Source organism: Phyllopteryx taeniolatus, chromosome 15 (genome assembly GCF_024500385.1).
Source record: "Phyllopteryx taeniolatus isolate TA_2022b chromosome 15, UOR_Ptae_1.2, whole genome shotgun sequence".
Taxonomy (NCBI): Eukaryota; Metazoa; Chordata; class Actinopteri; order Syngnathiformes; family Syngnathidae; genus Phyllopteryx; species Phyllopteryx taeniolatus.
In genome coordinates this window covers 5,352,116-5,377,992 of record NC_084516.1, presented here as the reverse complement: position 1 = coordinate 5,377,992, position 25,877 = coordinate 5,352,116, and the positions used below count along the sequence as shown (strand labels likewise).

Genomic DNA, 25,877 nt, shown 5'->3' with positions numbered 1-25,877 from the left:
GCAAAGTAGTTGGTTTAATCTAAGACTCTAAATTGCCCATATGTGTGAATCCAAATGATTGTTTGTCTTTATGTGCTCTGCAATTCGCTAGTGACCAGTCCAGTTTTGTACCGCGCTTCTCTCACCAAAAGTCAGCTGGGATCAGCTCCAGCTCACCCGCCACCATAATGAGAACAAGCGCTCTCGTAAATGGATGGCCGCAGGGTACTTGACGGCGCCACGGGTCCTGGGAGAGAGCGACCAGTTGCACGTTATGTCTTGTCACCAGCCGCACTCTCGTTTGACACCTTGGGGCACATCCCTCTCTTCCTGTGCCAAGAATACTGGCAGACCACGGCGGGGGCCCTGAGGAGAAGCGTGCCCACCCCGGGAGAACAAACACGATTAAGGGCCGGCGGCGTGCCCCCGTGCCCGTCCCCAGAGGGGAGCGGGCGGACAACGCTGCCAGCGTCTGTAACTGGAGAAGACGCAGCGTCAACAGCTGCTCCCTGTTTGTCCCGCATCTGCCACCACTGTGATCTCATGGAACAAAGCGAGAATGCCAGCGCACCGCTGACAATATAACGTAATACATTATACGTTAATATATCATATAAATAGTCCTGTGATTAGCTGGCAACCAGTCCGGGGTGTACCCCGTCCAATGCCCAAATTCAGCTGACTCTAGCTTACCTGCGTTCCAAGTGAGGACAAGCGCAACAGAAAATGGAAAGATGAATATTTTCGAAACATATATCAAAAGATGTGTTGCCCACAAGTGAATATCTTCCAGGATTTTCCCCAAACAGTCGCCCTTCCCCTTAAGACAAATAAACGCCTCCCATCTCCGTTCCATTTCGTTGAACACTGCACTTAAATTCAAATATACCAGCCATACTACTATTCCAAAAATGCAAACAAATGATGACCTTCCCATAACAGAAGCCTCCCCCATCTTCAGTCGCGTATTCATTCATTCATCTTCCGTTCCGCTTCTCCTCACGAGGGTCGCGTGGGTGCTGGAGCCTATCCCAGCTATCTTCGGGCGAAAGGCGGGTACACCCTGAACTGGTCGCCAGCCAATCGCAGGGCACACACAAACTAACAAGTATTCGCACTCACATTCACACCTACGGGCAATTTAGAGTTGTCAATTAACCTACCACTCATGTTTTTGGGATGTGGGAGGAAACCGGAGTGCCCGGAGAAAACCCACGCAGGCACGGGGAGAACATGCAAACTCCACACAGGCGGGGCCCGGATTTGAACCCCGGTCCTCAGAACTGTGAGGCAGATGTGCTAACCAAATTGCAAATATATGTTAAAAAAAAAATTTTTTTGATAATATTTTCCAACTTCTGCATCTGAATATATGCCTTAGAGTATTGTTTGTTGTTTGCTCCTTTTATATATCTTGCTGCTTGTTTGTTTAAGTAGCAGTTTTTTAATGTTTTTTAATTTACCATAACATCTATGCTAATTTCTGTTAGCCCATCTACAGTGTTTCACATTATTTGCTAGCATTAAGCTAGCGGACCGCTGTTTGACAAAATTATATATTATAATTTGGTTAAACATTTTGGTGTTTAATTCTTTTCTGCTGCATACTGTGTACAGCATGTGGTGCTGCTCCATTTGTGATTAAGTAGCAGTTATTTAATGTTTATAATTATCATAATATCTATGCTAGTTTCTGTTAGCCTGTCTATGAAATTTCACATTGTATGTTAAGACTAAGATAGCTGACATTTGTTAGATGAAATTATACAGTTTGGTTGAACATTTTGGCGTTAAAATGTTGCATGCTCTGTTTGTATGTGTTGCTGCTCCATGTGTTAAAGTATCAATTATTTAAATGTTTATAATTACAGTGAGATCTATACTAATTTCTGTTAGCTTGTCTATGGCTTTTCGCATTACATGTTAGCATTAAGCTATGGGACTTTCATTCGATGACATTCCATGGTTTGGTTGAACAGTTTGGGGTTAGATGAAATTTTTTAATTCTCTTTTGTTTATGCGTAGTTTTACAGTCAACTTCAACTCCTGTGCACAACTCTGCAAGTGAGTCTTCATTTCCTCAAAGTGATGTTATATGATATTCTCCCATCAGTGTATGATATTATGATATATGATATTCTCCCATTAATGTGTTTTAACACATTTAAGTGTGTTTTAATAAGTTTAAATATGATTAAAGCGTGTGTGAGGGGTAAAACTATATTCTGTATTTTCTTTTAATACGGTGTATATCATGGATTTTCACAACTAATGTTGTGGCGAGCTACTGTATTTAGCTGCAATATTTGTACATACATAGAAATACTCCTGAATTACATGCAACCACTTCCTGCAGCTCGAATAGGCATTAAAGAAAAACAAGCCTTTGCAGAGGTAAACAAAAGGCAGTAATACGCAGGTGTTCATTCCAGCGAAAAAAACAAGTTGTCCGGTATCACTGCCGGTTTCCTCCTATGTGCTTCAAAGTCCTTTATCAGCGCAAACCTGAGCTCGCTTCATTGTGGCGAAAATATAGACTCACACATGAATCCTTGTTTTCAGGTGTTACCTCAGCAGAGCTGCTGCGCAAAACCATTCCAAAATTGGAGGACATTTTAGGCATTAATATTTGAGGTTTTAAAGAAAAAATTGGTAATAACCCATTGTAAAATTGCATACGTCCAGCTCAGCCATCAACAGTACACTTTTTATGAATTCTTTTATTTTTCATATCTTGTACAGTGGTGCCTTTAAAAGTCATAAAAATAAATTTCATCAAAAAGGAGCCTTCAAGCTGTTTATTGCCACTCCCAGTTGAAAGTTTACTGTCAAACTGAACATAAAACAAAGATAATTATTGGTTGTATGTTTAAAACCACCACATTGCTTTGAATTAATAAAGTCAGTTTAGCTTATTGCTAAATGCAAAACGCTAAGATGGGCTGTCGGATAGCATTGGTGTTGCAGTGTTATAACCCTTTAAGCAACTGATATTTGAATAGAAACGGTGGGGTAACACATGTAGACAGACAATATAACAATACTCACAGGCAGATATAGTTTCTTCTTTGCCAAAAAGGCTAAAATTAATGCAGCTTACTGGGTCAGTTGTGAAACTCTTCTGTGTGTGTGTCGCTATGTCTGCATTATACAGCCCCCGGGTGGCCAAGGCACGCTGAACAGAAGGAGCAGCACAATGTCCATAGAGCAAGCAAAAAATGTGGCAAAAACTGCTTAAATCTTTACATTCGATTCAATTATGACATAACTCCATCAGGACAACTATACACAACAAAGTGCATGTTTCTTTATTTGGATTATTTGAAATTCTGGAATTCCCCAAATCCTTCCCTCTGGGTTACCCGACTTAATCCGGCACGGCCGTTCAAGTGCAAATGCAAATCAGCGGCGTTATTGTGTGCGGCTGGGGGGTGTTCGGGGAGCGCTGACTGACGCTCGGTAGCCCGGGATCTCTTCGAGGGGTGACATCATGGGTGTCAGGTTGCCCGTTGCGGCTTTGGCTTCCAGGAGGAGTGAGGGAGTGTCAAAGAGCCCAAGCGTAGACCTGGAGAGCAGTGTGTGTTGTCTCCTTACAGCCGTTCTGTTGTAACGGAAGCCGCTTATTAAGGTACCAGATGGGGCCAGGGCCCCTTTGGAATCAATGTGTATATCAGTGAATTGCCTTTTAAGGGGCCTTAGAATGTGCCAAAAATGTTGTGTGTGTGAAAATATATGTATTTTAGGGGAGTAGTTTTCAACTGCTGTCACCCGGGGACTTGCAACCCACTTTCATTGAAGTTAATAACAATAAAGATTTTGTTTGTTTGTTTGTTTTAAGATAGCATCTGCCATCAATTCACATTGGTTTCCTCGCAGTGGAAGGACAATATCAGTTGGTGGCAGTAATGCGCTATTAAGCTAGTTTGCCAAATGCCAAAAACCCCACAGAATAAGAACAAGAAAGGACAATACAGTACATGTACAGTTATTACTGCAGTTTTTTTAAATGTACAGTACAATATTGTTAATTAAATTCGTAAGTGTTACTTAAAGCACTTCCTCTACAGCTAATATTGGTTACATGATGGCGATAGATATTCCGATGGGAAAATATTTGGTAAATCCGTACAAAAGCGATGTCAACAACAAACTGTGTCAGACCTTGCAGCTTCCGCTGTGTTTTTAAAGTGTGCCTTACACTTGGGGGAGGTAAAGACCGAGTCGCATACCAAACGCAGTCACGGTGCGGTGCAGGAGTCCGGCGAGGCGCTTTGATACTGTATCCCAGCTGTGCCTCCACCTCCAGACTGTGTGAGCTTCACTTCACATGTACTGCACTTGAGACACACACACACACATACTAGACACATGGAGCGTACCATTCCAGACATGTTTACTCAGACATAATTCAGATCCCCGAGTAGGAGCCCCTTGGGGCTTCATCTTGACCAGAGGAACCACGGCTTTCCCCTTACTCCACACATCCCAGCTTGTCCTTTTGAACCCCCAAATGAAGGTTCAATTTAAGGGACTTAACTCCAGCGCGGCCCCTCAGGATTCTTTCTCCCCCGTCCTCCTTTTTTTTTTTTTTTTTTTTTTTTGTATTTGCTTGATCTCAGGCTAAAATTTACTGCCTACGGTTATAGTGTTACCGGGAGAAAATCAAGACGCCGTGACGGCGTTCCCACAAGATGGTGTTCCCTCTCTCTCGTGACATGATTAGCATCGTTTCTCCGTGCAGACCGGCTTTGGCCACATGCAGAAAGCACATGAGCACATAGCGTGCAAGCAGGCATGAGGTTTTCCATGTCCTCAGTGGTCCAGCTATGCGTAATGAAACCTTGAAATGTTCCCTTTTTCAATGCCCAGTGAGTCCCGTGAAGGAGTCTAGCCAGTCGAGGTTACCTGTGGCTTCAGTCAAATAAACCCGGTGAACTGCTTGTGTCCACCGTAAGCAGAAAGTCAGTCTTAAGTGAGAAAAAGCAATGTAGCATGTAATCAATGTAAATGTCTGTGTAGAGTCTCAGTCCTCCAGGTCATGGTAATCCGCAAAAGTTGACTCAAGGCAACTAGACGCTTCTTGGGTGGTAAAAACGTTTCACTTTTAATCCATTCTGCTGTTCGAAATCTTAGGTGTGGAGTTCGCCTGTGTACGGTGCATCTAAATTGTGCCTTTGAGTGATTGAACTGAAGCCTTTGAATTAAAGGTGAACTATCTTCAACAACCAGTAAGAGTCCAGTTACCTTAATTACATTTTTATGGATTATTAGTTCAAGTTTTAGCTTTAAATCAAATACGGTGGATCTTCTGGGGTCGAACGTAATCACAAATGCGCTCAGATTGGGAAACCAATGTTCCCTTTGGAAATAATGGAAATAAAGGGTCAAACAAGGGTTTCTTAACACTTGTGTAATGTAACATTTTAACATCCTTAACTGTCACCTAAGTGTTAATCACTGTAGCATGTAAAAGGAAGAAAAAACAAAAAGGTCAGATTTCACGTAAGAGTAAAATTTGTATTAAAAGTTATAAAGTTTGTCAGTTTGTCAGTACGAGCCCTGCAATTTGCCCAAAATGCCTGATTGAAACCAATTCAAATACATTTCAGCCATGGGTTCTTGAGACTTTTTCCATGTGTCCTGTTGTTATAAACATAGCCACCGAATTTCATGTTGACCGGTGAAACTGGTGTCGATTGGGCCCAATTCTTTACAACGTTCCCAGAATCCTCAAAATGATCATCAAACTTTTACATCATGCGCCGCCCGCATTAGATGGTGTAAGCAAAAAAAAAAAACACACACACACAAAAAAATTAAAATAATAAAATAAACAGCTTGACAATTTAGCATTGCCGTCTGTCTAAAATACCTGCTTCTGATTGGGGCTCATTTGCACTTGGCGGAGGTAACAAAATGGGAGTCCACACAGTCTGGCTTTCAGACAGCACAGACAAACTCCATTAGAGGGAGATTAAGACCTCCATTCCTCCTTGGCTCGAAAGGAATGGACTGCGTAAATGAAAACCATCCTAAAAATTCTAATCTGTGTATCCTGGCGTGCGAACGTGCGGCCGGTCATGCGTGACGTATGGAGCGCTGTGATGTGGGCCTCATGATCAGCTGAGTCTGCCCTGCCACCGCACCTGCAATAACAATTCGACCTGTAGCAGGTTAGCTCGCCATTAGCGTTGCTCTTTTTTTCTTAAATTTTTTATTTATTTATTTATTTTATTTTTTTATGTCTTCTGATCTGGGCTAACTAAAGCTCTCAGAGCCGCTGATGCAGCTAGACAAGGAAGAGGGTCCCTTCTCGGGTTTGACAGCAGCATAACTAAAGATGAAGCTTTCACCAGACAAAGGCGCAATATTGTATGACTCAGTAATTTCTTTTTCTTTTTTTTTCTAACCCACATTCAGTTGAAACAACAAAAATGCTTAAAAGACAGCACATTTGGTTTGAACTCATCAATTATTCATGTAAGCAAGTGGAAGGTTTCAAACTGACCAAGTCAATCTCCAGATTTAAACCCCATAGAGGAGTGTTTCTCAACATGCGGTACCACTAGTGCTACGCTGGCTCCGTCTAGTCGTACGTGAAAGAATTACTGCCAAAGTACAGTTTTAGTTGTATATAACTTTTAAATTCAAGAAATTTGCATTTAATCTGAGCTGAGGTTTTCACCGGGATATAAGAAAACCTTTGAATTTTTGGCCATGTTGAGGCCCTAAAATATATATTTAAAAAAAAAAAACTCACAACGAAAGCACTTTACAAACACATGCTGATAATATACAGTGATGCCTTGAGATACGAGTAACCAGAATTTTTCGAGGAAGGATCGTTCGGCCGACAAGCTGTTTATTGCCACTGCGGGTTGAAGTTTACTGTAAAAACTAAAAATGAACCAAAGCTCTGACCTGCTCCGTGTATATCCATAAGATTGTGTTATAGTGCTCCGAGGTGGTCAAGGCGTCCAGACCAGAAGGAGCAGCACAATGTCCATTGAGTTGAAGCAAAAAATGTGGGAAAAACAGTTTAATTTCGTTACATTGTATTTAATTATGACATTACGATATATTTTGATAATGTGAAATATTCTACACAATTTTTCTTATTAAAAACACATTACAAATATATATTTTTTTGTTTTATAGGAGGGTGGGACGGATTAATGGGATTGCCATTTATGTCAAAAGGAAAAGATGATCATTGTTGTGAGAATACATTCCAAACAGTTGCTCCCTATAAAAGTTGAAGTTGAGTGTTTTGCTGGTGTTGTTTCACATTTTACAGTGGTTAACATCTTTTCAAAACCCAGACAGGTTGTCCTTGATCCTCTGAGAGAGTTATAGTTGCTGCAAAAACACCGTGACCAAGCCATGAAAGAACAACGACGCCATTCAACGAACATTCAGTACAGCAAAGGCCTGACACGCGTGAGTCACTTGAGGCCAAACCACCACGATTTAGCCGCGGCGAAGCAGGGAGAAGTTTCATTCAGCGTGTCGCAGGAATCAACAAAGATGCGCAGCTGTCATAATGTGAGCTGCACACCACGGGGAAAACGGGAGAAAATGGGAGCTGACAGATACAGAAAACAGACGTGCAAACTCAACTAGCACCACTCACATTTGCTTAATCGTGCATTAAAAAATGCCTGTGACCAACCAATGACATATTTTATATGATATAGATGATATATATACATATGTATGTGGCATCTGTAAATTCAATTGTATAATTAATTTGTATTTTATATTCAATATAGTGGAGTGAGTCAATTGTAAATCTGTGTATTTTATCTTTAATAAAAAGCAGTGAGTCAACACGTATTTAAATATTGATTACAGAGTAGTCACTCAATTCATTAGCCTAACAGCATAGTTGCTTTAGTTATCGTTGAATAATTTCGGCAAACAAGCAAAAAAAATCTAAATAAAATTTAGCGAGCACATTGGTATTTTTATTGATATTGTAACAGTAAGATTAACACTAGGCTCAGGCCATTATACTATGAGGCAAACAACATTTAAAATTATTATGTATTTTATGAAGCATACAGTAGTGACTCAGTTGTAAAATGAATATGCATTTTATATTAAATACAGAGTAGTGACTCAAAGGCAAAACATGTATTTTATATATGTGTAATGACTCAATTGTAAAATATGTGTTTGATATTGAATACAGTAGTGGCTCAAAGGCAAAATGATTATAATTTTTTATATTATTGTTGGATTTTTTATTATTATATATTATCATAATAGTTATTTAAATGAACGTGTGGCTGATTTTATTAATTGAAAACATAACACTGTTTCTTTAAAATTGGCCTGTGGGGCAGCTGTGATTTAGCCCTAGGAAATCTGCCCGGCTACAAGCGACTGGCGTCAAATATGTGAAGAGTTTGTTTCTATCAGAAGTAAAAGATAATAAGAATTAAAAAATAATAATAATAAAGAAAACGTAAGACAGTAACATCACTGGATCTGCATGTCTTAACTTTTGTTCTTAACTTGTTAACAATGAACAATGATGACTCACCCAATATTACGTGATGACACCAGGCACTTCCGCACTTAAATAGCCTTCTCTTCTTCCTCTTGGCGCTACTACTGCTTCTCCCTCACGGCGGTGTGTATCTGAATGTACTAAGTAAATACAGAAAAGACAGGTGAATGGCAGAATCGTCGTATCATTACTTTTTTAATCTTCACTGTGATTGATTCTGTTGATTGCCTTCAAACAGGCTCCTTTATTGTCATATGCAAAACAATGTGAAAATGATTCTGCTAGTGTTTTTATGTTTCTCTCCAGGAATTAAACATGCTAGTCGCTATGACTGTAAACTAGCAACTCTCTTTTTGCAGCCATGTTGTTAGTGTAAGCAGTGCATGTCAACTAGCAACAATGGATAAATACTAAATTGAAGTTGATTCAATTTGGTTAAGTTTCTTTCTATTACACAGGTCAAAACTAATTATGTTGAAACATTTGAAAAAAAATCTATAATTCCAGTGGTATTTCGGGGTGCATATGTTAGTTATGTATAATTGGCGTTTATGGATTATGTGGGTGTCCTCGGAGAAATATCTCCCATGTAAGGGGTACCTGGAAGTTTGCATAGAGAATACCTGCGCTAAAGGCTGGGGAGGCATACAAAATGGGAAACCTTGAGTCCATTTAATAGCAAAAAAAAAACCAACAAAAAAACCAACATGCTGAGTTCCAGCTGTACGAACACTGCAGAGACTGTTACGTGGCTCAGTTCAGGCAGGTTGACTCAGACAGAAGCGGGGTGGTCTCACTGACACATGCTCTCTAAATGAGGCGAGAGCATAATTATGGCTTGACACCAGCACGCTACCTGACGACCGTGTGAGCGTGTATGTTTGCACACTAAATTAGCTCAAAAAAGCTCCGATGCAGTAATAATATTTGCATTATTGCCTCATTCTTTAATATGCACAGCAAGGACACGATGATCAGACCATAAGATCTTCTTGCGACAAGTTTCTACTAACAACATTTTTTATTCGGGTTACTTGAAATAAGTCAAGGTGGATGTATGTGGCATCTGTAAAGCTTAACTTTACGCTAGCGTTTAAGAGGGAGTGCTGCTGATTGCTGAACAATGTTACAGTACATCAAAATTGGAGATTGAAATACAGTTTTGGGCCCATGTGGTGATCTCAAGCATGCAAAATTTCAATGTGATCCAAACTGAACTTGCTGCTGTCCAGACAAACGGTCTTGGCGCATTAAAGTCTTGTACAAGACTTGGTCTCTGCCCCTTAAAGTCTTGGTCTTGACTTGGCCTACGGCTCTTAAAAGCGTTGGTTTTGACTTGAGCTCGACTTTTTAAAGTCTTGGTTTTGACTTGAACTCGACTTGTCTTGGTCTTGATTTGGTCTTGGCTCCTTAAGGCGTTTTGACTTGGTCTATGCCCCTTAAAGCTGAAATATGTAGTTAAAAAAAACACTCTGTCATACAGTACATGTTAAAACTGTCTCTATGACCTGACAGTACAATATTAGTCTGCCTTTTGCCAGAAGTCAGTTGGAATAGGTTCCAGCACCCCGTGGCCCTAATAAGGTAAGCAGCATAGAAAATGGACAGATGGAATATGATAAAACGCCCCAACCTACACACAGAGCGCATAAAACAATTGTTTTTTTGTTTGTGTGACTTCCAACTAAATTTTGGTGCAAACGGGTCTCACAATATCAACTTAATGGCACAGATTCTTGACATTCTTCACAGTTATGAGTTATTTCCATCATAAATGGTGACAGCAGGTGACTGTCACACGTAGTCCAACATCAAGTGGCTGTAATGGGGCCGTAAAGTTGGCATTTACCTCAGGCACTGACTGTTACTGTCCTCTGTGGGCACGGTTGGACAATTTTATTATTCACAGCAGCCCTGCGTGGTACAGTGAGGATCTGTGCTGGAGCTGCGTAAGCACATTTTGCTGTTTATGATGGCTCCTGCAGAGGGAAGTCCACTGCTTCACGGAGAAGGAATGCAAATTAAATGATACTGCACTGCACCAATTGACTGCATTTAGGCTATTTCACAGAATCTCCTGTTATTCAAATTACAATAAGTCTGGGTCTTGACTCAGTCTCAACCCCTTCAAAGTATTAGTCTTGACTTGGTCTATACCAATTAAAATCTTAGCCGCTACAGTATTGGTGCAGACTTGGTCTATGCCCTTTAAAAGCCTTGGCCTTGACTTGGTCTCAGCTCATTCAAGTCTTCATCTCTTCTTGGTCTTTGCTGCTTAAGGTCTTGGTCAAGACTTGATTTTGGCTGTTTAAAGTCTTGTTCTTGACTTGGTCTCAGCATCTTAAAATCTTGGTCTTGACCTCTCAAAGTATTGATCTTGGCTACGTTTTGCTTTGATAAACTCATGGTCTCGACTTGATGTGAACTAAACAGAGTCTTGGTCTCAGCACCATAAAAGGCTTGACTTGATCTGGGCTTCCCGTAGTCTTTATCTTGCCTTGGTCTTGGCTCCATAGAGTATAAGTCTTGATTTGGTCTATGCCTCTTAAAAGTCTTCATCTTAACTTGATCTCTGCCTCTTTAACTCTTGGTCTTGACTTGGTCTTGGCTCCTTAATCAGTCTTCGCCTTGACTTGGTCTCAGAATAAAAAATTTTATACATGTACCAAGAACTAAAAAAAAAAAAAAAAAAAAAATCAAGTACCTCCAAACATTTTTTTAACAAATAACATTTTCAGGTGGCACGGTGGACGACTGGTTAAAGCGTCAGCCTCACAGTTCTGAGGACCTGGGTTCAATCCCCAGCCCCGCCTGTGTGGAGTTCGCATGTTCTCCCTGTGCCTGCGTGGGTTTTCTACGGGCATTCCGGTTTCCTCCCACATCCCAAAAACATGCATGAATTGGAGACTCTAAATTGCCCGTAGGGGTGACTGTGAGTGCGAATGGTTGTTTGTTTGTATGTGCCCCGCGATTGGCTGGCAACCAGTTCAGGGTGTACCCCGCCTCCTGCCCGATGATAGCTGGGATAGGCTCCAGCACGCCCGCGACCCTAGTGAGGAGAAGTGGCTCAGAAAATGGATGGATGGATAACATTTTCATGTTCTACTAATTGCAAAGGCTAAAACAAAATTGCTTCAATCTATAACAATAATAGACTTTTTAAAACATATGCTGCTGTCTTTCATGTGTAGGCAGCAAACCATCGTGTTGGATCATTTAGAAAAACACCATTCTTGTCGGTGTGGTTTATTTTACAGAGCTAATCGCTAATCGTGTCCAGCAGAATGTCAATTAGCACGCTGCTTTTGGAGGCTAAACACACCCCACACACTCACCAACCAGTTCATACCAAAATCTATACCTTCCAATACAACTGCTGAAAGAAAATGAACACCCAGTCTGGTTGGATCAATACAGCTTTTAGCTTTGGATATCACTTTCGTCACAATGCTGTCAAAAGTGAAACCACTCTAGTGTGTATTCCAGAGTCTACGTGATACCTGTCAATAGAGTGCAGACATAATAGTCATCTGTTTTTCCTGTCATTTTACTTTTAAATGTTTAAAAAAAAGATGTCTAAATATGGGACATTAGGGAGCTTCTCATCAAATTATCAGATGAACACAAGTTGACAAAAGGAGCTCATATCTCTGCAGTCTGTGATTGAAATGGCCTGAGATCACCTTTATCGATCAGTTTGTTTATGAACTTTGACTCTCAGCTGGGAGCAGCACAGCGTACGACTGATTTAGAACACATCTGCCTCAAAGTTCAGAGGTTCAAGGTTCAAATCTCGGCTCCAACCTTCCTGTGTGGAGTCTCCAGTTTGCTTGGGTGAGTTTTCTCCAGGTACTCTAGTTTCCTCCCACATTTCAAAGACATGTACAGTATGTGAGAGCAATTGAAGACTAAATTGCTCATAGGTTTGAACGTGAGTTTGTCTATGCGTGTCTTGCAATTCACTGGCATCCAGTCCAGTGCGTAGCCTGCCTCTCGCCAAAATAGGATAGGCTGCAACTCACCCGTGACCCCAATGAGGATAAGCGGTTTAAAAAAATGGTTGGAAGACTCCAAATCAGTTGAACAGAATTTTAATTTTGACTGTATTTTAGCACTGGAATCCCACAGACAGCAGAAATGTTTTTTTGTTTTGTTTTGTTTTTTTGGGGGTTTTTTTTGATAGCTGACAAACACTTATAACCATCAACAGGACTATTGCGGCCTCGGCGGCTTCACTAAGTCTTGAACTAGACTTGGTCTCTGCCCCTTAAAAGTCTTGGTTTTGACTTGGTCACTGCCTCTTAAAGTCTTGTTCTTGACTTTGTCCTGGCTCCTTAAAAGTCTTGGTCGAGACTGGGGCGATACCCCTTAGAGTTTTTGTTTCTTGACTTTGTCCTGACCTTATAAATCTTGGTTTTGACTTGGTTTCAGCTCCTTGCAGTCTTGGTCTCAGCCCTCCAAAAGTATTGTTCTAGACTTTGTCTCGGCCCCTTAAAAGTCTTGTTATTGTTGTTCATTTTTGCTGCCTTATAAGTCTTCGTCCTAACTTTGTTCCGGCCCCTTTGAAGTATTGCTCTTGACTTTGTCCGAGCTCTGGAAAGTATTGCTTTTGACTCAATCTTGACTTTGTAAAGACCTGGTCCTGACTCCGTCTCGCTTTAATGTACTGATTTTGTCTTGGTAATGTGGTCCTTATTCCAACACTAGTCCCGTGTAGTCATGCATCTTTTCAATCTTCAATCCATTCTCCCACATGTTGTCAAGCTTCCAGGGTGAAGAGCAGACCAGCTTTAAGTCATTGCTGCCTGTTTTCTGCGTTTGTTTCTTATCCAGAACTTTGGGAGGAAACAGTCAGCTGTTGACTTTTAAACACCAGATGCAGGTAACCCATGTGCTTCTTTGTTAATGGGAACCAGAGTGGAGTTTGCATAACACCGCGGGGCTATGAAGCTAAATCCTCAATGAGAACGTTCACAAAAAATGTAGACTGAGTCTTCTTTAAAGGAGACGCTGCTTCCTATTGGTTTTTCAACCCTGGATAATGATCACATTTATATTCCATTTTTCCTTATAATAAGCATTTAGCCCTTAATCCTTCAATCATTCCAGCTAGTGATGGAGAGGACTGTCTGTGTTCCAATGAAAGAGTTCCCTTTTACTAACATGCTGTATTTTTCTGACTCCACTCTAATCAACACCATGCCTCAATCAATCACGAAGGGTTACCCACTACACATTTTCAACAATTCTCCATGGACCAATCGGGGGTCAGTAGTGTGTTGACCGTCACCCAATGCCAGCATTTGAACAAATTAAGGACTCCTCTGAAATAGACACATTTACTTCAAATAAACAGCAAGTAAATTAACACCCACAGCTACAGCAACTAGAACAGCACTCAGCAGAGCACAGACCACCACCAAGCCCAAAAAAATCCATCCAGTTTCAATAGCGCTTGTCACGGGTGAGCTGAAGCCCATCTCACCTGACTTTGGGGTGAGGGGCGGCATACACCCAGGACTGGTTCCCATTCAATCGCAGTGGCCAAAGAATCCTCAACCCAAAACAAATCATGCATGACCTGTCAACTGCCACACACAATAAGGCTTTTAACTGCAGCTTCATTCAGTTGGCCCCAATGCAAGTGGACTAAAACGGTCAACAGTGAACACGAATGTGTAGCTCTGCAAACCAAAATGTTTTCTGGCCTAAGCACCACCACTGTAAATACACACACACACACACACACACCACACACAGTCCAAAAAGCACTCCAAGTGTGTGGTAGACCTCAAAATGCCGCCTGGCCATGAACACTCTCACTTGACATGCCATGCCTGCCACGTAAGAGTCATTCGGCCCCATTACTGGTGCCAGGGGCCAACGGTGGGTTTTGTTGATCACTCTGGGGGTCACCCATTAGTCTTGATCCCTCCCTGGGGTCAATCCACAGGAGTGAAGTTGTTGACGTGTTTAGAGTCAACATCATACGCTGTAGGTTCCGGAACATTGCTCTTTAATTAAGTCAAATACATTAAAGAAATCATAATAAGGGCCTGGTCTCGGCCCATTAAAGTCTGGGTCTTGACTTGGTCTCGAATCCTTTAAGCAGCCAGTTTTCACAATGTTTGCAAACATATGGGCCAGGGTACTTCCAGGTGGCGGAACACGAGTGACTACCGCTGAACTGAACTGTAAACGATGACAAAAAATGTGTTGTTTGGGGTTGTACCACTATTTTTTTTTTTTTTTTCCTATAACTCAAAATGAATCAATGGGAACCAGTGGGTGAGAAGGATAAATCGAGTGGATGTCCTAAATAGTTGTACAGAGAGGATTGCAACACTGCCTCATGTCAGAGTTGGGAACCAAACCTCCATCAACAGGGTTGGGAAGACATGTCCTCACAGGTATGTATAAAACGTTTGGTAGGGTTGTCTTTGAGTAATTTAGCTAAACAAAAAAAAATGACTAGCCTGTTAGCGATTTCAGCTTCAAACGGAGTACCGTACGTCTGTGCCATTAATCCGAAAGTCATTTAAGTAGCCAGTCCCTCCATGACCAAGAATTTCAACCACGTCTGTTTATGAATGAATTTACCTGTTGAAGTGTAAATTACGGCTGGTGTTCCGTCTCCCATGGAAGCAAAATTACCTCACCCTCTTTTTGACTCACACGTTACACATTCTAACAACGGCAGTAGAGAAGAAGGCTAAAATCATCATTCAAGCCATTCACACCCATGGACAAAAAGTCTTTAGTAAAGATAACATGCATGTTTTGGGAATGTTGGAGGAGGGAACCCATGTGAGATTCGAACCCGCTCGACAGTAGGCACTGGGCAGACACGTTAACCACTAGGGCGCTGTGTTGCCTGTATTTTATTGTTCATCCATCAATTTTCTGGACCACTTGTCCTCATCAGGGTCACGTGGGCTGGGGCCTATTTAAAATGACTAATGGGTGACGGGCGGAGTCCACCCGGGATTGGTCGCCAGATGATGGCGACCGATGCACTCACATTCAATTTACAGGCTTCAGTGAACCCACGATGGCTTTTTCTGAGAGAAGCGGGGTACACCCTAGACTGTTCAATGAATATAACAAGCATGTTTTTTGCACGCAAGACTCGAACCCAGAACATCTCGACTGTGAGGCAGACATCCTAAACGGTACCCACCTGCCGTTGTTATGTATAATTACGTTTTCACAGTGTCCGTATGATGTGAGTACATGTATGTACTATACGTATACCCGATATTTACACAATTTAAGAGTGTGACAATCAAAACTGGACATTTTTACATTCAACTCACTAATTTCTACTGAACGAGCGACCGCGTCCATTCACACTCTGCTCACAAACACTCCAAGCCAGTCTTCTTACCTTCTTATTGTCGCTCCAAAAAACGGTCCGAATGTGACTGAAAAAGTGTCAACATACACGAGACGAGTGCCGCCTCGTCGTCCGTGTTGTGTGGGTTGCCCCAGAGGAGTCAAGCCGCCGCTGCTGCTTTCGCTTCGGTTCTGTTAGCCTGTCAACTGGCGTCTTTTTCCTGCTACAACAGCGACCACCTACGGCGACTTGCAGAGGTGCAGGTACAATCCATTAGATTACCTACAGGTCCACTGGACGTAAAACAAGTACAACTGCATTTATTGATGTATGTATTCATACATTTTGCAGTCACTGAGATTACAGCGCTCACTTATAACATTGATAACAACAGACAAAACATTTTATGTGAGATGAACTAATCATTTAAGGATCCACAGGTCGGAAGTGGTGTTACAGCAGCACACAGCAGATTAAAAAATAAGAAGAATTAGAAAATGTACAGTAAAATATAAACTAAATATCAAAGTTATATTTATTTAGATCTTTTGAAATAGTGTAGAAATATACTTTACCATACTGAGACATTTTTCTTTTACTATCTTGGTCCCTTGAAAGTCCTGGTTTTGCTGAGCTTGAGTAAGCCTCAGCTCCTCAAAATCTTCAGACTTCTTGACTTGGTCTCAGCTCCCTCAGTTTTGACTTGATCTCGAAATCTCAAGTCTTTGGGCTCAATTTGGCGTAACTCTGCGCGGTTTTTAGACTTGGGTGTTTGTAAATTCGTAGACTGCCGCACTCGGGACCATTTACAAGGACAATGATATTAATACTAGTAATGTGTTCAATTAATTGATTTCTACAAGGACTCAAAGGGTTTGATGCCCAAGTGTTCACATACTGTATTTATAAATGCATCTTAAAACTCTTGGTCTTGACTTTTTCTCAGCTCCTTCCACTCCCTGGTTTTGATTTGGTCTCAGCTCCTTAAGAGTCTTGGTCTTAGCGGACTCCCCAAAATATTGGTCTCAACGTAAGTCTTTGGTCCTTAAATTCTTGGTCCTTGCTCAAGGTCTGACTTCATCTCAGCCCCTCTTTATGTTATGTATATATGTACTGTATGTCTTATTTTTTGCTGCTCTTCTCTACGTGCTGATGATATAAATTGTGAATATAACGCAGAGCACGATGTGACCCTTGCATTTACCGGGTTATCATTTTGGTTTCTTTTGCTACACAGAACCAGATGTGGAAAAAAAAAAACAACAACACATTATTACATAAAACTGGTTTTATTCCTCGGGATGAATATATTAGAATTGTTTTATGTTAATACAACAAATGATTCTGGGACAAATTAGTCATCATTTAGAACAAAGCCATATGTAAATATGGTATAGGTATCATTCTAATGAAGAAATGGGCAATACAATTCACTACTTGATTAAATAACATTTAAAATGGAAAAAATATATTATAAAATACTAAAAAAAAAAAACAATCATCAGGTATTTTATTCGAAATAAATGATGCTTGCATGTTTAGTCTAATACCAGTTGTGCATACAGTTATTATGTATACTGTATTGTTCATATACTGCATAATAGAATAGAAATCCCATTTTTTGTGACCCCTGAGAGGCTGGACACACCATCACACCATCATAACCTGTTTTGTGGGAACCCGAAATGTCCCCCAATGTTAAACTTAAACAAAGAACCATATGAAAAGGCTGGCAGACTCCTAAAATGCACCTATTACACTGCAAGAAAATGGAAAAGAGAAAAACAATGGACCCACTATTACCAGTATACACATACATGTTAGGTAACTTCAAATATGCAGCAGTTGACTGTCATATGAATATAGATATTGTTGGAAAATGTTAAAGGGGAGGGTCAGATGTTGACAGTGTGGGCATGTTTCTTGCACAAGGGCTTGTCCTTCTTGGAGAAGAAGGGTTGACCCTCCAGGTTGGCAGTGCACACCTGAGGAGAGAGCCACACGTACACACGACACCTGTGTTGTTAAAAGTCTCATATATTGGTGTTAGTATTAGTAGCGGTTAGTTTCGTCATCTTAAGATCTGTGAGTGGGACTGCGTTGGACGTGTTTCCACCAAGCGATGGATGTATATTCGGAAAGTTGACTTTTTGGTTGTGTGTATACAAATACAGTGGATATAAAAAGTCTCCACACCCCTGTTCAAATGCCAGGTTCTGTGATATAAAATAAGTAAATACGAACCACATATTTATCTCAAAATACTTTCCATCGTGAATGTAACATATAACCTGTAAAACTCATTTGATTATTTTTTTTTAGAGGGGAAATAACAAACAAATGAAATCCCATTTTTTGTGACCCCTGAGATGTCAAATGTCATTGCACAAGTGTGCACACCCTCTTAGAACTGGAGATGTGGCTGTGTTCAAAATTAAATACACGCATTGCCACTCAAAGTACAAAAACGCCACAGAAGTGCAAAAAGGAGGGAGGTTAGCCCATCTATGGCATGAATGAGAATAGAGATAAGAGAAACATAAGGAAGTATATGTAAGCCGCACCGTGTCATGTATGACTGAAGTAATGAAATCCTGGAAAATTCAATATTTGTATGACTACATATTTGCTATTCGGGATCTCCAGATCTCCATATTGCTATGTTCCTTATAAAAAAAAAAAACACATCACAAAATGTTTTGTTGGTTTTTTTTGGGCAGGATGGAAGGATTAACGGCATAGCTTCTGTATATTATTCTTCAATACTATTGTGAGAAGAAAAAAAATCTGTTGCTAAAGAACAATTTATAAAGTGACCGTGGTGTCAAATATGGAGTCATATACAGTACAATATTTGAGATGGAAACTGCTTTTGCTTGGTGGAAATGGGGACATAAAAGCGAGGGTACAGCTGATGGGGAATTCCAAACTGTGCGGCACCTACCGCACACACAAAGCAGGTGTCATGCCAGGTGAATCCTAAAGCCTCCAAGAACTTGTCTCCCGCCTCGATAGGGAAGTCGCAGCCGTGGCAGTTTGTGCCAAACAGTTTGTAGTAGTCTGCAGAAAAAAATTGTGAAATTCGTGTAAAAAAAACAAACAAAAAAACAAAAAAAAACATTTAAACACACACAACATGTCATAATATGTATTGGTGGCCTATGATGTACCCATTTCACAGTATGGCTGTCCGTCCTCCATGTGGAACATGTTGCCTCGGATTGGCTGCTGACAGGCCGAGCAGACAAAACAGGAGACGTGCCAGGTCTGCTTCAAGGCATTCATGATCTCCTGTGAACCAAGATAGAGGAAATGTTAGAAAGATGGCATTAAATGATTAATAAGGAAATCATTATCTTTGTAAAGGCTAACTCTTTGACACTGCTCTTGTATTGGATGTCATTTGAGATGTATCACCTCAACTGACACCAATTACTACTTTCCTATTAGCTGTTTCCCACAGAAACAATACAATCGAGCAGCTCACCCCCAGGATCTTCTGCTGGCAGAGGGCACAGGTAGGAGCGAAGAACTGCTCGTAGCAGTGCTCGCAGTAAACCTGGCCCTTTTCCTCCACAAATCCGCGATCCGTCAGGGAGGAGTGGCAGTGCGCACAGTTGAATTCCTCAGGGTGCCAGGACATGCCCATGGCCACGAGGAAGGGCCCCCTGTTCGGGAAACCGCAGAACGTTAACCCCAACAATGTATACGAGGTGTCTCAGGCAAAAGCGACCCCAACAGGAATAAAGTAACACATGCGTCTCACATGCATATTTTGTATAGGTATTTTGCATAAAGCTTTCAAATTTAGATAAATGATCAAATATATTTATGGTCACGACTTCACTGATTTTCGACTAAACAAGGGACTACTGTACATCTTTTTGACACCAGTCACTTTTCTGACACAATGTGTTCCAATGGACACATGTCCGTGAATACCTGATCACGTTATTGCACTTGTTGCACATAGGGGTGCGGGTTCCGGCAGGGATGTGCTCGGCTCTCTGCACCACTGAGTCGAGGTCCTGGGGATGCGGCTGCGGGATGGGCCGGTCTGGCCCTTTGAGAGGCAGGTTGGTAACCTTTCCGAAAGAAGGGGCTGCACCACTTTTGGGTAAGCCTAAAACAAGATGGGGGATAGGTGAATATTAGAAAGAAGCTGGTGATTTAATCCACCTCCTTCATCCTCGTCTTTAGGGTTAAAGGTCGAGGTGTGGTTATGGTTGAGGTGGTTAGGAGTTAAGTTTGCGTTGTCAGAGGATGAAAGTGAATTATTTGACAATGTCCTGTCCTCCCTTGCATGATGCATGAGACATCTGAACCTCGCAGAGCAACACCACCCTCCAAAGAAAGGAGATCCATTTTTTCCCCCATTGAGGCTAAAAAACACATTCCCGCAGTCAGTGCGAACACCTGTGAAAATAACGTCCCAGCTCTCGGTTCACAACAGATGCAAGGGATGCACTGTGTTCCCTCTCCTCTTTCCTTGAGCAAAAACATTTCCAGGATGGAGGTGGGTGTTTTTCTGCCCTCGCAAAAAGAGCTAGCGGGAAATGTGACGAGACCCACCACTGACAAGGAGTATTATGAGCAAACGTTTGAGAAGTCAAATAACAAGCATTTCCTACGCTTCCTTCCGGGGTAGGGAGGGTGTAATGATTCAGTGAATAAAAAAAGAAGCACTTTCTATCCTAAATGCGACAACATTTTGTTGTGTTTTGGCTAAAAAGGCACCAAAATTGACAGTGACGATGTCCCGTATTGAGACACATCATATCATAATCAGTTCATTATTCCATCAGGGGTTTTGGGACAAAAGAAAATCCCACAGAAACAATACAATCCCTGTTGGCAGGATGGGGATGTGTCCCAATACTTTTGTTTATGATATACAATATGTACTTAACTATTAAATGTATAGTGAACCCCCACTATTCATAGGGGATAGGGACCGAGCCCTGCCGCAAATAGTGCAAAAACTAGGGTAATTGAGGACACACTTGGAAAAAAAAAAATTGCTCATATTATTTTATACTGTAAATATACCACAAACTATGATCCCAATATCTTTTATAGATAGATACAGATGAGTTGTTTTATATTTTAAAAAATGCACCAGAAGTGCACATGAACATGCACACGCAGTAGAGACACTCCGTAACTTCCACTAACAACCCAGGCTGAACTTAGTTCCGCCCCCAACATGAAAATCTTGTCTCTCTGTCGAGATGTATGACTTGAATATACTTCCTTGACACTAATTACTACTTTCCTATTTAGCCAGGGTTTTGGTGTGATCTTGTGGCATTTTAGGGCACTACAGAAGAAGCAAAAAAAAAAAAAAAAAAAAGTGAAGCTGAAGTTAGGTTCCACACAAAAAAATTTGAATAGATGTAATTGTGAATAGCAAATTGCTAGTAGGCGGAGTTCACTGTACACACGGCGCAAAGTCGGATTATTTTAGTGTGGAGCAAAAACAACTCTTAAAAGTAAAAGCGAGTACAAACCCAACATGTGAGGTGTCACGACTGGTCCACTGATAATATAAACCATCAAAGTTACGACAAAGACGCCAATCTCCTGATTACAAACCAGCATACCATCATAATGACGCTTAAACTGTTGACATATCGTTTGCCTAATAGCATAGTTGCCTATATCATATTTGAACGCTTTTGGAAAATAAGAAAAATCATAATTTCAACACACAACAGGTTTTCAGTTGCTTCAGTTTAACCTTTGCGGATAACCATGACTTGGATGATTGAGAATCTACACTGGTATAAAGAATTGTATTTTTTTTTTTAAATTGGTATTGTGACAGCTAAAAATGACTTGCTATTTGGCTAAAGATGTATTTGGCTTTAAAGTCATATGAAATATATGTAAGTGAGCTGCTTCAATCCAATTTGGAGATGACTATCACACTCTGTACGCTAACATATCTTCAAAGTGTATCACAATTGAAGCTTCAGTCAGATAAAAGTGTCACGGCTACTTTGAATAGCATCGCCATGCCAAATGTGCGCCGCTGGGGGGAAATTTGTTTCACCGAGGGCTCTTATCTATGACAAAGTTGCTCGGCTGAGAGAGTAAAGAGCACAGGGATCGAGGGTGGGTTCGTTGGGGGGCAATAAAGCAATGGTGTCATTGCAGTCAGGCTGCGTGAGCGAGATAAGCGGCGAGAAGTCAGCGTGAGACAACAACAAAACCGAATCACAGCGGGAGTTGCGTCTTTCTCTGCTCTGCTCAAAAGTATCTGTTTGATTACAGCTCCATTTTTTTATGAAAGGATTATTAGACGGATTCCAAAGCATGTTTGAAGTTTCAGTATCTGGCATTAGCCATACATTCTATTCTGCAACTCATCTGCAACTACTTCATCACATTTTCTAAAGAGTGAATAAGACCTCTGCCAAGGCCAAACAATCTTGACGGGGATCAGCAACCAATTCTACAAACTCAATGATATACACTGTATGCATATGCCTGAATTTTGTCTTTAAGAGTTATGTTTTATTCCCTCGAAGGAAAACACTAAGAAAAATATTGAAAAAGAAAGACTTTAACCAAGGCCAAACAAATCCTAATTTGCATCAGGACCAAATTGCAGCCCCTCAGAGATGCGCCCCCTGGGGGTAGGATGTGTGTAGCGACGGTGCCAGACACAAGTCGCCACACCATGCGTTTTATGAGTCATCGGTGGCAGTTGAATTGAAATGAAATTTCAATTGAAATAAATAGAAATACCATGAATACGTTGCAGCCCCCCCCCCCCCCCCCAAAAAAAAGTTTTTGTAAGAGGTTTTTTGATAAGGAAAATAGCCTTCTGTACAATTGTACTTTTTAAAATCATATACTTATAAGATATTCGAATAGAATGTAAAGAACTAGACAGTTGGTGCATCATGATTAACTGGGCGGCAGTATCATACAGTCATGCAGACAAACGAAGAAGAGTGTGTATTGAGTGACTCAATCTGTAGTAATATTAGCCATTTTTCGCAAAGGATAATGAATACAGTATATGTCTGTGACTGCGAGTACTCTTACTGTATATTGCCTGTCTACACAAGTGGATACACTGTTTTTGTTCAAATATCCATTGCTTGAAATGTTACAACACTGCCACATAGATGCTATTTGCGCTAGCCCATCGATGGCATTTCCCATTATGTGTTAGCATTATGCGAGCGGATTTATAGGCAAATGTTTGTGGTTGTTTTAAATATAGAATATAATTATCTTTGTTTTAATGTTTAGTTTGACAGTCAGCGTCAACTGGGAGAGGCAGTAAACAGCTCAAAGCCTCGGAGAAGAATTGTTCACCATCTGCCAAACTGCTGCTTGTTGTGAAGTGAGTTGAGTTCACTGCCGCCATACACCGCTCGTATCTCAAATTTTTGCTTGCAGGTCAAAGCAAAAAATATAGAACCAAAAAAACAATTATAAAATTGAGAAATTGCCTCAAAACTAACTCACACTCTAAACATTCAACCTAATAGTTTTGATTTCCATCACAAAATTGGTTTTGTAACAAATAAATTGTAAATAAAACCTTCCTGGCAGAGGTCATAAATATTCATCTTAATAGCACACTCCTAAAAAGCAAGTTAATGAGTAATACAAACAAGACTTCAGAGGCATGGATTACATTACACTTAGTGAGTCATATTGGACGTGCATGCTGACATAAAGTCAAGTACGTGTTAAGCTGGCAAAGTGAGGCAAACAGAGTCATCGACTGTGGCCTCCCTCAGGTACCTTTCAGCAGCCACTCCACAAGAGCTCTCTCTATGGAAGCATGTTGCTCACTTCATGCTGCTGACTGATGCTTTTCAGCAAGTAGTGGACCCCCGCCGAGGTCTGGTGAGAGTGTGCGGCCTAAATAAACAACAGCGCTCTTAATTTCACAGTGTATTTAACTAAAAGGGATCTGGAGGAAAGCCAATAATCTGAGCTCATTAAGGGGAAACCTCTGAGTTTTTATAGAGCCCGTAATCTTGAAAAGTCTTAGTGCAGGGAATTAAACCAGCTGGGAATGTTGTGGCGAAGCGGATTGGAAGTACGACAGCATCCTCTGTGGGAAAGAAGCACTAACTACACTTGGTTTTGTCTAGAGCAGAGGTTCGCAAACTTTTTTACATGAGGTTTTATAAAAAGAATACTTGTATTTTTTGATTGCTTTACACGATCAGGATTTTTGAGGCCGATCAGCAAGTTTAAAAAAACGATAACCGATCACCGATCCGATGACAAGATGGAGCAATGTGTCTATTTACATGACTTGTTCATTTACTGTATATACTTGTGTACTGTATACTGTATCTATCCATCTATCCATTTTCTGTACCGCTTATCCTCACAAGGAGCAGTGAGCTCAACTCAACTCACTTCACAACAAGCAGCAGTTTGGCAGATAGTGAACAATTCTTCTTTAATGTCAAACTAAACATGAAAACAAAGAGAATTACATGTTATGCATTTAAAACAACCGCATAATTTTGCGTTAGTCTGCTAGATTAATGTTAATGCATAATGGAAAACACCATTGATGGGATAACGGATAGCATCCATACCCGCGGTATCATAACGCTTTAAGCAATGGATATTTGAATGCAAACGGTGGAGGAACAAAGGTTGACAGTTTCAATTTCACAATATTTTCACATAGTTCAATTCAACAATGGCCACAGGCATACTTTCTTTATCCTCTGCGAAGAGCAACCAATATCATTGCGGCTGCTCCATGTATATCTGTATCTCTGTATTATACTGCCCCCGGGTGGCCAAGGTTCACACACCAGAATGACCAGCACAATGTCCATTGAATTAATGGAAAAAATATGGCAGAAAATGTTGAAATTCTTTACATTTGATTCAATTATGTCATTACTGTATGTTTTTATAAAGTACACTATTATAGAGTGCTATTTTTCTTTAAAAAAATCACAATACAAAATTATTTTTTTGTACAGGGAAAGATGATTTGTGATACAAATCTTTTGAGTTAGGATCATGGTCACGCAAGAAATATAACTTTATTTGTATTCAAATCAGTGAATTCTCACATGCCACTAGAGAGACCCCATGTACCGCAAGTAGTACTCATACGATACTTTGAGAATATCTGGTTATAGAGCAATGATTCCCAGTGGGAAAAGATCCAATTTCACCTAATTGGTCAGAAAATGTTTATTTCCTACAAATAATGTGTCTTTGTTCTTCTATCTATGCCAGAGACATATAGTGACTGGAAGAACAATTAAATCATCTTTCGCTATTGCCATGCATACAACAGAATAATACCTTTCTGTTCAACTAAGCAGGCCCGGATTTCAAATAAAGTACATTCGAGCATAAACGTTCACTGTGGAAGTCCCGCTGGCGATAAATGAAAATTCTAACTGTACATACATTGTGATATTTTTGTTTGGTGGTGTGCAATGAGATCTTTCTATCTAAAATATGTGCTTTGGCTCAATAAAGGTTGGAAAAGACTGGTATGCGGTACCTGACGGACCCCCGAGCTGGTGGGAGGGCTTGTTCTGAGCCGCGGGGCTCTTGAAAGCGGGAGGAGCAGCCACGCTGTTGCCGTTCCTCGGAGGTGTAGCTTTGGAGTATATTTTGGCTGCAGGCAAGCAGTGCACACTGGCCACGGTTTTATCCATGTTATCACTAGGGAATAAACAAACATTCAGAATAAATCATATTGTACATTCTGACACATTCAAGGTTCAGCTCGGTCGAAAACTTTTCCCTTAAAAAATATATATATATTTTTTTTTTGGTGACATCTTGGTAAAAACTGCTGTCAATTCTTTCTTTGAGACGTGCAGGTGTAATCATTTCCTCACGGGTTTGGGGGATTTTAAACCAAAAAAATCTTTTGTCTGAAAAATAATTTTTTTTTAATACAATTGAGATTATGGGTCCCATTAATGGTGGAAAAAGTTATAAAAAAAAATTAGACCAAGATAATTTTTTTCCAATTACAAAACCCTGGCATTTGAGCAGGAGTGTGTACATTTTTAATATCCACTG

At 40.7% G+C, this 25,877-nt stretch overlaps 2 protein-coding genes across 4 annotated transcripts in view; both read right to left on the bottom strand.

Moving 5' to 3' along the window:
* bmpr1bb (bone morphogenetic protein receptor, type IBb) overlaps positions 1-16,024 on the bottom strand; it is a 45,495-nt gene extending 29,471 nt beyond the window's left edge. Inside the window, exons 1-2 of the mRNA XM_061799614.1 lie at positions 15,882-16,024; positions 8,528-8,634 (exon numbers count right to left, since the gene is read on the bottom strand). The gene's annotated coding sequence lies outside the window, so the exon portion shown is untranslated. The remainder of the gene's footprint in view (positions 1-8,527; positions 8,635-15,881) is intronic.
* Positions 16,025-17,100: 1,076 nt separating this feature from the next.
* Positions 17,101-25,877, bottom strand: part of pdlim5b (PDZ and LIM domain 5b) — a 45,743-nt gene continuing 36,966 nt past the window's right edge. For all 3 annotated transcript variants that reach the window (XM_061799377.1, XM_061799376.1, XM_061799378.1), the window contains exons 8-13: positions 25,348-25,511; positions 19,773-19,953; positions 19,318-19,498; positions 19,001-19,121; positions 18,775-18,890; positions 17,101-17,815 (exon numbers count right to left, since the gene is read on the bottom strand). In XM_061799377.1, coding sequence (XP_061655361.1) covers positions 17,726-17,815; positions 18,775-18,890; positions 19,001-19,121; positions 19,318-19,498; positions 19,773-19,953; positions 25,348-25,511 — 853 coding nt within the window. In that variant the 3' untranslated portion in view covers positions 17,101-17,725. The remainder of the gene's footprint in view (positions 17,816-18,774; positions 18,891-19,000; positions 19,122-19,317; positions 19,499-19,772; positions 19,954-25,347; positions 25,512-25,877) is intronic.